The following is a 14,020-nucleotide window of genomic DNA, read 5'->3' on the forward strand; positions in this document are numbered from 1 at the left end:
AGAGAGAGAGAGAGAGAGAGAGAGAGAGGGGTTTAAGCATGAGGAGGGCAATTTGAAATTAATTTATATTAGGAAGGATGGTATTTAAAGAACATGAGAGACTAGGGTTAGGGCATTCTTGATTTGGAGTTGTTCTCTTGGAGTCTTCTTAGTGTCTTGGGCTCTAGATCCAAAATCTAGAGATTGGGAGAGACGATCCTCCTCTCGAATTGAGGATCAATTGTATCTTGCTTGAAGTTTGTTTTGCTTTGTTTCTATATTTGCAATCTATCATTTTTAAATAGATTTCCTCCATATTTTCTTGTTTTTCTTGCTGTTTTGGCCAATTATTGCTAGCGTTGCTTGCGAACTCAAGTATTTCCTCTTGGATTACTTGCGAACTCAAGTATTTCTTATCACATACCATGGCAATGTGATGTAGACAAAGGGGGGTCAACTCATGTCCAAAATAAATCAATTTTGGCTTCCCTCAAGTTTACAAGCTCAATCAATTAAGCTGAAATTTTAGCTCATTTATGAGCTGGTCTTTAGTTCACTTATTGAACAAAGGGTTAGCTCATTATTAGCTATGATTTTAGCTCATAGTTATCTTATATTAAATGTTCTTTTTATGCTTTTTATGTTAGTAATCATGTTTGTCTCTTGGAATTCCAAACCAGCCTTTGGAATTCCAAGATTTACTTTTCCCATGAGGTGGCTCCTTGGCTTCCTCCATGGCCTTTAGTATTTTGTGCATTTGCCCCCTTGGATTCCGACCGGCTGCTGGTTTTCCCGTGACCGTGCCCCTTGGTCCCGGGCGGTCTCCTTAGTTCCCGTGGACCTCTTCGGTTCCTTGGCTTGGGATGTTTTTTTAGGTGTTTTAATTCTATGTGATGTTTAGAATTCCTATGGGAATTTATTAGGTGTCTCTTAGTATTCCTCTTTCATACCTATAAATATGGGAGGATTTGTAATGTTTAAAAAAAGGAATGATATATTATTTTTGAAAAAGCTATAACCTGCGGGTTTGCTTCGGAAATCCTGCGGGCTCTTTCCACCTTTCTTTCTCATCCCCTCCGGAAATCCTGCGAGTTCTTTCCAACCTTTCTTCTCGGGCTTCTAACCTCTTTCGTCTCTCCGCAAGTGTCACTCCACCTGTATCCTTCTTCTCTAAGTGAAGCAATTTTAGGGTGTCTTTTAATTGCGAGTCGAGTTTGTTAAATCGTCGTTTGTAGTCTTTTAATTTCTTCTTTTTACATTTTATTTGAAATGTAAGAGTTTGTTCTTCATTTTCTCGTCTTTAGTCATTTTCGTTCTCTTTATCAGTCTCTTTACTTGTGGGCGAAGGGTATAAGCACCCCTATATTTTTTTGCCCGCATCATTTGGTATCAGAGCAAGTTAGGAAGTCCTAAGTTTATGATTTGTCAAGTTGTAGTTTGTCAAATTTTATTTTACAAGTCAAGTCGTTTTGTTGTGAGTCTTGTTGAGTCTCTAAAAGAATTGTGAGTCTAAGTTTAGGTTGAGTCTTTTGAATCTTTCTTTGAGTCTTTTTTTTAGTCTTGTTTGAGCATCAAAAAAATGAAAAGAGATAAAAAGACAGAAGAAAGCAAACCTGAAGAAATTAAAGATCCTATGGATAGGTGGATTCCATCAAAGTCAGCAAATTCTCTGAAGTATGAACTATACAAACTTCAATCATGGATGCACATACATACAGAAAGGTACTTCAAGAAAAAGAAGCGTTTACAAGATAAATTTCTAAAAGAACGAGATGAGATCGTGCAGAAATATGAAGACCTGATTAATGAATTGGATGCTCCGTCTTCTCCTCTTCGGAAGACAACCAGAACTGACTCATCGGGAGCTGAGTCCTCAAGAAGGGGAAAATCTGATGTAGACAAAGGGAGGGTCAACTCATGTCCAAAATAAATCAATTTTGGCTTCCCTCGAGTTTACAAGCTCAATCAATTGAGCTGAAATTTTAGCTCATTTATGAGATGGTCTTTAGTTCACTTATTGAACAAAGGGTTAGCTCATTATTAGCTATGATTTTAGCTCATAGTTATCTTATATTAAATGTTCTTTTTATGCTTTTTATGTTAGTAATCATGTTTGTCTCTTGGAATTCCAAACCGGCCTTTGGAATTCCAAGATTTACTTTTCCCATGAGGTGGCTCCTTGGCTTCCACCATGGCCTTTAGTATTTTGTGCATTTGCCCCCTTGGATTCCGGCCGGCTGCTAGTTTTCCCGTGCCTGGGCTCTTTCTCGTAACCATGCCCCTTGGTTCCCGTGGATGCCTCTTCGGTTCCTTGGCTTGGGATGTTTTTTAGGTGTTTTAATGCTATGTGATGTTTAAAATTCCTATGGGAATTTAGTAGGTGTCTCTTGGTATTCCTCTTTCATACCTATAAATATGGGAGGATTTGTAATATTTAAAAAAAAGGAATGATATATTATTTTTGGAAAAGCTATAACCTGCGGGTTTGCTTCGGAAATCCTGCGGGCTCTTTCCACCCTTCTTTCTCATCCCCTCTGAAAATCCTGCGGGCTCTTTCCAACCTTTCTTCTCGGGCTTCTAACCTCTTTCGTCTCTCCGCAAGTGTCACTCCACCTGTATCCTTCTTTTCTAAGTGAAGCAATTTTAGGGTATCTTTTAATTGTGAGTCGAGTTTGTTAAATCGTCGTTTGTAGTCTTTTAATTTCTTCTTTTTACATTTTATTTGAAATGTAAGAGTTTGTTCTTCCTTTTCTCGTCTTTAATCATTTTCGTTCTCTTTATCAGTCTCTTTACTTGTGGGCGAAGGGTATAGGCACTCCTATATTTTTTTGCCCGCATCACAATGCAGCATTGTTCTGTAATGACAACAAGAACCTTGTAACAGGCAAAACAATCCTAGCTACGAAATTTTGCCTAAACAAGCATTTTATAGAAAATTTCAAGGGCATACAAACGCTAGTGCTATTATCCGTGCTAAAAGGGTAAGGTAGTTAACTGAACTAATTAAAGCCCCAGTGAGGTATTTGAATAGTAGATAGGAACAAAATTCAAACTAAAATAAAGGAAACAATACATAAATAAGGAAAAAGCCATCACAACTGCTTAAAAAAGAAAAGAAAACTATTACACAATACTAAGTTATTACAATGATTCTGTACATTGAAGAACAGTTGATCTTGTATCATCATAGGCTTAGAGGACTCCTGCTTGGTTCTCTATTTTCTTTCACATGTTAACTTATATTTTTAACTTGTTGTTTATTACTTAAGTTAGAAAGGCTTTTGAAGTCTTGTACCCGTGCCCATCTCAACATAAATGCGACCTAGATATTGCTTGATTCAATGCTGCTGTGTGGTCCTCTAAATAAAAAATTGTGTGCACAGATTAACTCCAAGCTTTGTGTTTTGTTCCAGTATTAGCGTTTCTTCTTCTTCTTCATCCCTTCATAAGGCTTTCAAATACCTCTTCTCCATCATACTTTCTCCTCTCTATCTAGGCTTTATCACCTCTCCATTCTTCAATTTTATTTTTCAGTCTTCCCTACTCAAATTGGTGAGATATCAAAAGATTAAAAAGCATGACCTCAAAAGCTCGAATGAAGTAGGGAGATGAAACTGAAAGTCTAGATAAAGGGAAGAGGAAGAAGAAGGAACATTGATACCTAGCACAAAAAACTAAACTTGATATCTCGCAGAAAGTCATGAACCAGATGACCAAAGCTTGAAGGTGGGATCAGATGCATAATTTGGATCTGAAGGATACACACAACACCCTTAAAACAAGCAATTTGATATGGATGGAGGGTATCCAAAATTTAGATGGGAGCAATCGTTAGTGTGATTCAACTATCATTTACTACTAGAGGCATAGTCCTCATATACATAAAAAGGAGGACATGGATAAAAAATAATCAAATTAATAACAACAAAATCCAAAAAAAAAAACAAAGGCATGAGTAGACAATTATATCAATGAAGGCTATCATGATTTAGACAATCTAGTTGGAGTTCTCTAAGCCTATCTATGCCAATATGGCAACAACATTTTTTTTTTTTTAAGGATAGAAAACTATCTCAAATTTTTTTTTATAAAACAATGTTTTTTCTGCTGCTAAGAATAGTATGAAATGTTACCCAAGATTTTCCTGCACGAAGAAAGTGAACCACCAACTATTTCATCTTACCACAAATATGAAAAGCTTAAACACAAAAATAACTGCCAGAAAATGAGCTTCATATGTGAACATAATGACCATACAACGTACCGAGAAAATAGAAGGAGCATCATATATCTGGAAAGACAGACCAGTCACTTCAAGTTGTCCATGAATATTAGGAAAAGTATCTCCTGTTGACATGCAAAGGTGAACCTGAGAGATTAAAAAGGTAAATCAATATTTCAGATAAAAATGATCTGATAATCCTCCCAAAAAAATGTTTTTTCAACAAGCATTAAAGTTTTATTTAAAAAGACAAATATAAAGTGTGCTGTGTTACATTGATTATTACATGATCTGAAGTACAAAAGTAGATTAATTTAAGCATTTCTTGCCTTTTTAAGTTTAAATTTATTATATAATCAAATCCTACATGATCATTTAAGATAACATTTCCCTCTAACAATATATCTATAATTAATTATCATGAACCAAGTACTTCAGAGAAAACAATAAATAAAAATATTTGCAGAACTTAGATTACTAATCTTTGTCACATTTTGAGTCGCAAAGCCAGATTTTGCAAGAAATCCAGGGTTAGCATACCACAATTTTAAGAGTCGCCTTTCAAACCTAAGAATTATATGTAAAAAGATTATTATACACAAGACCAAAGTAAGCACAATGGTTTTCTACTAGCTTTTGAAAATGATCTATCATACTTGACGTTTTGCTATTTATGCTGCAGTATTTCTCAACCATATCCCCATTTGAGCTAAAATTAACATGTCAATAATTGAGGAGCTTATGGTGAAAAGTTAAAAGTCTAGACAACCACCTCACCGGTAGCTCTTCCTTGATACCAAATGATCGGAATATCAAAAATCCTCTCAAATAGCTGCACAATGTCACGAAGCGCTCCATCAACTACAAAGAAAACCTTGGAAGAGCCAAAAGTTGCATAGAAAGCAATCAAATACAAGCTAATTCAATAAATTTATTTCATTACAGGAGCAAAGAGGCTTGAGATCTTCAAGTTGGCATGCCATTTCTGTTCAGTTGTATCGACATAAACAAGTGTTGTGAGCTGCCCTCCATTATAAGAAGTGTTGTCGGTTCTCCATCCTACACAGTCCCCACTCAGTTGCACATGAACACGACTGTATTGGTTTTGAAACTTTGCATACCCATTAGCATTCAACATTTCCCTACAAAAAGAACAAAGCAAACACCATACAAAATAGACGATTTCAACACTAAAAAGAAAGAATATGTTGTTTGACAATATCTAAGGCTACGTTTCAAAAAATTAACTTTAAGTAGTTGAATTTATATTCAAAATAAATAAATAAATAAAAACATCGCAAGAGAATCTTTCAAAGTTACTATTATACAAATTAAGCTTCACAGGTGAGCCAGTAGCAAACATTAAGATTTTTTAGAGAAGGATACAGGAACTGTGAAGGATTGGCATGTTGTCATAATATAATATTGTTCTAGTGTAATATCCTGATGCCGCTCCCATTGCTTGAGGTCGACGAAGATAAAAAACTTGAACAAACAAACATCAATGGCGTTCAATCGCTTGGTTTCACAAGAAGACAAAAAAATTTCTCCCCTATAAATTAGCGAGATATGAAGGAAACCCGAGAAGAAGATTGGTGCGAGGACGAGCGAGCATGGGAGAGGCAAAGTTGTGCGTCTTACAGCCTATGGCGACAAGAGTGAAAGAACGAACACGAGCTCGATAAGAGGGAAGGTACGCTCAAGCAAGGGGGCATGAGCAAGATTCACGTGTGGGGGAGAAGGTAAGAATTTTTATTTTTTATAAAATTTAAATATTATTAACACTGTCGTTGTCAGGTACCAAGTCCTGGATAAAAAAAAAGTAGAGGGTTGCGTTAGATAGTCGACAACCAACGTAAAACTTGTCAAATAATCATGACATAAATCTTTTAATACATTGTACTAATGATAGGGCATTCCATAGAAGTGACCCGTTGTACGGCCTGAATACAGCGACAAGTGTGCAAGAGCCGCTGCATCGGTGCCCGGGTGCTAAGTTAAATAGGTAAGGGTTCCCACATCATGGACAAATTAGGGCAAAGAAACTAGTCCAACAACAACAACAACAACAACAATAAGCCTTTATCCCACTATGTAGGGTCTGCTGCATAAATCCTTTTTCTCAACTGTGTCCAATTAAGAGTCAAATTCTCATTTAAACTAATAAAGAAAGGTCGTTTCTAATATTTTCTAACCAAATCTTTTAGGTTTGCCTCTACCTTTCTTAACATAAGTCAAATCTAATACATCTACTTTCTGATAGGAAATACTTGAGTCCGCAAGTAACCCTAAGGTAATACTTGAGTTCGCAAGCAAACCTAAGCAAAACGGAAGAGCAAACAGCACAAATTCTGCTGTTTACAGCAGAAAACAGCACAAAAACAGATGAAAATCTGGGAGAAAACCAAACAAACACTTGTATTCCACTAGTAGAAGAATGAAAACAGCAAAGATACAATTGTTCTTCATCCGAGAGGAAGAACAACTCTCCAATCTCCGGCAATGCCAAGAGCTCAAACCAAAGAAAACCCTCCCCCCCCCCCCCCCCCCCCACGAATCACAAAAAATATGAAATAAAAATTAAAGCAAAAATGATTAATTAAAAATCTCTAAACAGCCCCTTGATTCAAAATTTCCCTCCTAAAGCTCATTACAATAAATGCTTGGACTCACAAGGGCTGCCGCCCCCTCTTCCTGCTCTGGTTTCCACACCCCCCCTGGCCCGCCTAGAATAGAAGAGGACCGATCCATGCTGGACCGGTCCAGCCGGCCCCTCCTGGGCCGACGGCATAACAATACTCCCCTCCCAAAGACTCACCTTGTCCTCAAGGTGAAAGGAAGGGAATTGCTCTTTCATTCTTTCCATTGGCTCCCAAGTAGCCTCGAAATCGGAAAGGCCCCTCCATTTAATCAGCACTTCTTTGTTGCCTTCTTTATCAGATCTCTCCTATAAACTCCTGTGGCTCTAGTATCACTTCCAATTCCTCAGTCAGTGTCACTGGTAAATCCGTACTAGCTGCATGCTCGCCAATAGCTTTCCTCGACTGTGATACATGAAAAACTGGATGAATGGTAGCTAATGGGGGCAACTTCAGTCGGTACGCCACTGCTCCGATCTTATCCAACACTTCATAGGGGTCGAAGCACCTTGGTACCAATTTCTCATTCCTCCTCTTCGCCACTATCCTCTGCCTGTATGGTCGTAGTTTTAGGAATAACTTCTCCCCCACTTCAAACTGCATGTCCCTCCTATGTGATTCCGCATGCCTCTTCATGATCTAATGTGCTCTCAGCAAATGTTTCTTTAGCTCTTTCAGCACCTTATCCCTTTCCTCCAGGTACTGCTCTACTAAAGAAACCAATGTACTTCCTCTTCTCATAATGCACTAGGTGTGGGGTGGCCCCCCAATCTACCATCAATAGAACTGACACAGCTAATTCCTGAAGCTCCCTAACACATCTCGATAAAGCGTCGGCTGCTTTATTTTCCAAATCAGGCTTGTATTGGATCTCAAAATCATAGCCTAGTAATTTGGATAACCACCTCTGATGCTCCTCGGTCACCATCCTTTGCTCTAACAGATATTTCAAACTTCTATGATCAGTCCTTACAATGAAATGCCTTCCCAAAAGATAAGGCCGCCACTTCTGAATAGCCAAGACAATGGCCATTAGCTCCCTCTCATATACTGACTTCAATCTAGCTTTGGCTGACAGCATTTGACTGAAGTATGTTATTGGCCTGTGGTTCTGCATCAATACTGCCCCCAGCCCATATCCTGACGCATCAGTCTCTACTATAAAGATCTGGTTAAAATCCGGAAGCGCTAACACTGGAACTGTAGTCATGTCTTCCTTCGGCTTCTGGAAAGCCTGGGTTGATGCCTCTCTCCATAAAAAATTATCCTTCTTTAGTTGCTTAATCAAAGGCCACGCAATAGCACTGTATCCCTTCACAAATCGTCTGTAGTACCCCGTCAACCCCAGGAACCTCCTCAACTCCCTTATGTTCCTAGGCATCGGCCACTTCTGCATTACCTCAATTTTAGTGAGATCTATCACTACTCCCTCTTGGGACACCACGTGTCCCAAGTACTCCACACTAGCCTGGGCAAAGCTACATTTCTTCAAGTTTACTTTCAACTTGTGCTCCTGTAGTACTCCCAAAACCACCCTCAAGTGATCCAAATGCTCCTCCAATATCTTGTTGTATACTAGAATGTCATAAAAAAATACTAGGACAAACTTCCTAAGGTACGGCTTGAACACTCTGTTCATCAAAGACTGAAAAGTAGTAATAGCATTAGTTAAGCCAAAGGGTATTACCAAAAACTCATAATGCCCTTCATGTGTTCTAAACGATGTCTTTGGCACATCTGCCTCCTTCATACGAATCTGGCGGTACCCCGATTTTAATTCCAGCTTAGAAAAAATCACTGCCCCATAAAGCTCATCCAAGAGCTCATCAATAACTGGAATTGAAAACTTATCTGGCACTGTCCCCTTGTTCAAAGCTCTATAGTCCACACAGAAACGCCAGTTCTCATCCTTCTTTTTTACCAGGAGGACTGGACTGGAGAAAGGACTCACACTTGGCCTGATGATTCCCGATTCCAACATCTTTCGGATCAACTTTTCAATCTCATCCTTCTGAATCTGGGGTAGCGATAAGGACAAAAGCTGATAGGTGTCTCCCCCTCCTTCAAGGTGATGGCATGTTCCGACTCTCTGTGTGGTGGCAAGCCCTGGGGAGGTTGAAACGCCTCACTGAATTGTTGTATGAGTGGCTGCACTGAAGAGGGAATGTTCCCCTCCTCCTCCAGTCTGACTCCCTCCAGGCGATGCATCTCCACCAAGTATCATCCTCCCACTTCTTCTATGGTTCTCATCATAGACTTGAGTGATACTCCATTCTTAGCTAGCCTTGTATCTCCTTGAATTACCCTCTTCTTCCCCTCAATCATCAGCTCCATCTTCAATGTTCCCCAATTTACCTTAGTATCTCCTAAGGACTGCAACCATTTCATCCCCAATATAACGTCTGTGCTTCCCAACTCCAAGGGAAGGAAGTCATCCCTCACCTGGATCCCCTGAATCATCAGCAATACTCCCTTACATACACCTCTGTCCATTTCCACTTTCCCCGTCCCCATCATCATCACATATCCTCTAGTGTCCACTAATTCCATTCCAAGTAGATCAATTATCTGGGTGAAAATGAAATTGTGGGTTGCTCCACTATCTATTAGCACCACTACCTCCTTGTCAGCTATCGTTCCCTTCACTTTCATAGTGTGATTTGGAGTAAATCCCACTACTGAATTCAGGGAGACTTCTATCATATCCAGATGCATCTTCTCTTCTTCCTCCGTCTCTATCCCGCTTCCACCTCCCTCTTCAGTTTCCTCGTCATCACAGACGGTGAGAAACTGAAGAGTTCGATCATTGCACCTATGCTCTGGCATGTATTTCTCATCACACCTGAAACACAACCCCTTGCTCCTCTTCTCCTATACCTCCTTCTCAGTTAGCCTTTTGAAATTTTCACCGTTTCCTCCTCCTCCAATCTTCTCCTTGGGTACTTCCTTCAGGCTTCCAGGGCCTGCCCCTTTTGCTGGTAAGACAGTGGTCGTCATCCTGTACATTCCCCCTAAATAGTTTCCCCGAGTCCCTCTTTCAGACTTCTTTTGATCTTCCACCAACTGGGCCAGCTCCATGGCCTTGCCTAGATTCCTTGGCTCCAACACTCTAACAGCTGTTCTTATCTCCAGTTTCAACCCCTTCATGAAATTTTCTTCCAGGGCCGACTCCGAAATTTGATCCAGTCTGCTAGTCAAGTACTCAAACTTGTCCCGGTAGTTTTCCACGATCCCCTCCTAAGTCAAGGCAAAGAATTGCTCATAGAAGTCTCCTCCCCCATCGGCTCGGAAACGCTCCAATAAGCAATCATTGAACTCTCTCCAGCATCGGATGGGCTCCCTCCTATCACGCCACTGATACCAGGCCAAAGCTTTTCCTTCTAAACACAATCCTGCCGCCGTCAGCTTTTCTTCCTTTGTCAACCCGTTGACAGCGAAGTAACGCTCAACCTTGTAGATCCAGCCATGGCCATCTTCCCCCTCAAAGACGGGCATCTTCAGCTTCCTCAACCGTGGCCCGTGGGTCTCCCCCGTTTCCCTTGAATCCTCCATAGCCTCCCATTCCTCGAAGATGAGATGCTCCCCAACTATCATGATCTTCCCTCCGGTGATTATACTCGAACCCCTCTTCAAACTCTCCCCTTTTTCCTTCAAAATCATCACCTTGACGCTGAATTCCTTCAAATTTAGCACCTCGACAAGAAATTCCTCCCTTCTTCCTTCAAAATCAGCCCCTCGACGCTGAATTCTTTCAAATTCAGCACCTCGGCGATGACTTTCCTCCCTTTTTCCTTCAAAATTAGCCCCTCGACGCTGAATTCTTTCAAATTCAGCATCTCGGCAATGAAATTCCTCTCTTCCCCTTTCAAAATCAGCACCTTGTCGCTGGATTCTTTCAAATTCAGCACCCCGGCGAGGAAATTCTTCCCTTCTTCGGACAAAATCAGCCTCCCTTTTGTCGTATCCCCTACTCATCTCTTCTCTAGAAAGCGGTTCTAGATGGGGCATGTCGTTCTCCTCCTCCAGGATCTCCACCTCCGAATTCCTCCTCCCCCGCAACGGGTTCGGATTTCCTCCCATGCCATGGTCGTCGGTGGTCTCTCTTACTTCCGATGTAGCCGGATTGGTCTTCATTTCAAGTAATTTCTTCATCATTTCTTCCCTAACCGTGAACTTCCCTTCCAATCTTTCATTGTTGGAGGTGATTTGATTTTGAAAATAAAAAAATTCCCCTCCAATTCTGATTTTGACTGTCCCAATTCGCCTTCCAATACCTCAACCTTCTTTCCGGCCATCGTTCTTTCCCACGGATCTCACGTAATTCACTTACGGAAGCCAAAAGCTCACTGAAAATTCAGAATTTCAGCCGCCTAAGGTTCCAAATCGATGCTCTGATACCAATTTGATAGGAAATACTTAGAGTCCGCAAGTAACCCTAAGGTAATACTTGAGTTCGCAAGCAAACCTAAGCAAAACGGATGAGCAAACAGCAGAATTTCTGCTGTTTACAGGAGAAAACAACACAAAAACAGAGGAAAACAGATGAAAATCTGGGAGAAAACCAAACAATAACTTGTATTCCACTAGTAGAAGAATGAAAACAACAAAGATACAATTGTTCTTCAATCCGAGAGGAAGAACAACTCTCCAATCTCCGGCGATGCCAAGAGCCCAAAACAAAGAAAACCCTAGATCTCAAATTGTCATTCAAATTCAAGATGAAAACGTAACTCCCCCCTCCCTAAACTCCTAATTAAAGCAAAAAAGGATTAATTAAAAATCCCTAAACAGCCCCTGATTCAAAATTTCCCTCCTAAAGCTCATTACAATAAATGCTTGGTCCCACAAGGGCTGCCGCCCCCCTCTTTCTGCTCTGGTTTCAAGGGCTGCCGCCCCCTCTTCCTGCTCTGGTTTCCACACCCCCCCTGGCCCGCCTAGAATAGAAGAGGATCGGTCCAGCCGGCCCCTCTTGGGCCGCCGAGGGGCCGGCGGCATAACACTTTCCTAACTAGGTCATCGGGAAGCTATCGTTTTATATTACCAAACCATCTAAGGTGACTCTCTTTAATCTTATCTTTCACTGGAGCTATTCCAACCTTTTCACGTATATGCCCATTTCATATCATGTCTCTAAGAGTAAAGCCACTCATCCACCTGAGCATCCTCATCTCTGCAACATTTAACTTAATATTATGCTTCTCTTTTAATGACCAACATTCTGCACCATAAAGCATTGGTCTCACCATCATTTTATAGAATTTTCACTTAAGTTTGAGGTGGACTTTTCTATCACACAATAAGTCCGAAGCATTCCTCCACTTCAACCATCCAACTTAAATTTTACTAATGTACTCATTGTTTTGTGTTATAACTTGCCCATATGTTGCAAATGTATATAGATATTCTTCAAAAAATGTAAATGAGTGGAAGGGGAGAAAACATTTATCTTAGGCGTGACACTCTGAAAGAAAGTCATTGTTGAAATAGTTATAACATTCTATTCATTAAAATGTATTTGAGGTTGTAGTGACTCTTTCAGTGTATTAGAATAGTTAGTATTAAAAAAAATTTGGTGGATGAAATTTTAAACTTGTCCGACCGTCTATTTCACCTTTGCTAATTCGAGCTTTAAAGCCGGGTCGTGACAACTAGACATATGAGAAATCTTGAAAATGTAGAACATGGATATGGAGGGAGAGATATAACATATAAAACATACTCATAAGTATACATGTGAAACATTTCAAACAAAAACATCTATAACTATTGTTATGTGTTAGAATATTTGCAGTTGTAGACATGATTTATTGACTTAGCTTTAAACAAAAGTTTCACACAAAATTAGTCGAGTTAAATGCAACTTGCAAAAAAAAAACATTTTTGACATGGAAATAGGAAAAAGGCAAAAATCACGGGACCTAACACAACTAAAAATAATTTAATGAAACATTAATCATAAGGGGCATCTCATCCGATGGGGGTGGAGTAAGTTCAAAATTTTTGGAGTTGAACAAACAAATATTCCTTAATGGTGGCCATCAGATGAAGGCAATGTTGAACATGTGGCGACGGTAGGCATTGAAAATAGGCCATTAGGCAATAATGGGCATCAGGAATCAAATGTCACACGACTAAGGATAGTTAAAGCGATCGCTCTAAAAGGAGTAGAGACCAAAAGACTGAAGTAGTGATGAAGACTGAATGAACAAAAACTAGAGACAACTAGTTGATGCTTCCAAGCAGCAATTGAAACTCTAAAATTGTATCTTACCCAAGAATTCTCTCTATCAAGAATCCTATCTTAAATATGTAGAAATAATGCCTATTTATAGATTTTGGAAGAAATTTCATCCCATTATCCTATAATCTATCAAATCGGCACCTAAATCATATTGCCCAAATCCCTCCCTCCCTCAAGTTGGAAAGTGGCCATATGACCCCGCCCCTAGACCAGCCCAATAGGCCCACTTAGGCCAAGAACGATCAAGGATCAGCGTCGGTGGTCATCAACAAACAAAATATCTAATCCATGATTCAATAGAATGTTTAAGTGTACAGATGAATTCTAAGAAATTATTATGGCATATAAGTAATGCCTAAATTGCCAAAAACATAAAAATATTGCGTGAAGTAGAAAAATTAAATTAAATCAAATCATCAGCTAGATACATGCAGTAAGAACATTGATGAAATAAATAAGAAATATTACAATAAATAAGTTGCTAATACTTTTTGGGCCATTTTACTGGTTCATATCAAAATTAATAGAATAAGATGTGAAATTTTGAAAGAAAAACTACAGCAACATTTAATCTTATAGGCTTATAGCTTAGTAAATAATAGTTATTTAAAGGTTTTTAAATGGTCAAGATTTACTAATTCAATTTGATGGATGCAGAGTCTCTTATCAAACTTTATAGCTCGGTGTATCAATTTCCAAAACCAGAAGACATTGCTAAATTGGAATATCCTTATAAAATTTTCAAAGCTACAACATAACGTGTAAACATATTTCCTACTATTGGACCTACAAAGCAGATTTCAAAAGGCTACAGATTCGTCCAATAACCCTCATATTTATGTTGGTAATATAAATTGAAATAAAATTTATATAAGAAAAGCAAGCTTACACATCACTCCGAAGTGGCAGAACTGAAGGAATAAATAAGTCTTAAGAAGT

General features: G+C 39.4%; 1 protein-coding gene across 6 annotated transcripts in view; it reads right to left on the reverse strand.

Moving 5' to 3' along the window:
- The window catches only part of LOC110096282, an 88,114-nt gene that overhangs the window by 59,562 nt on the left and 14,532 nt on the right, over nt 1–14,020 (reverse strand). For all 6 annotated transcript variants that reach the window (XM_020822147.2, XM_028692907.1, XM_028692906.1 and 3 more), the window contains 3 exons: nt 5,145–5,343; nt 4,974–5,033; nt 4,244–4,348 (listed from right to left, as the gene is read on the reverse strand). In XM_020822147.2, the coding sequence (XP_020677806.1) occupies nt 4,244–4,348; nt 4,974–5,033; nt 5,145–5,343 (364 nt within the window). The remainder of the gene's footprint in view (nt 1–4,243; nt 4,349–4,973; nt 5,034–5,144; nt 5,344–14,020) is intronic.

Source organism: Dendrobium catenatum, unplaced genomic scaffold, assembly GCF_001605985.2.
Source record: "Dendrobium catenatum unplaced genomic scaffold, ASM160598v2 fragScaff_scaffold_186, whole genome shotgun sequence".
In the NCBI taxonomy this organism is placed as follows: domain Eukaryota; kingdom Viridiplantae; phylum Streptophyta; class Magnoliopsida; order Asparagales; family Orchidaceae; genus Dendrobium; species Dendrobium catenatum.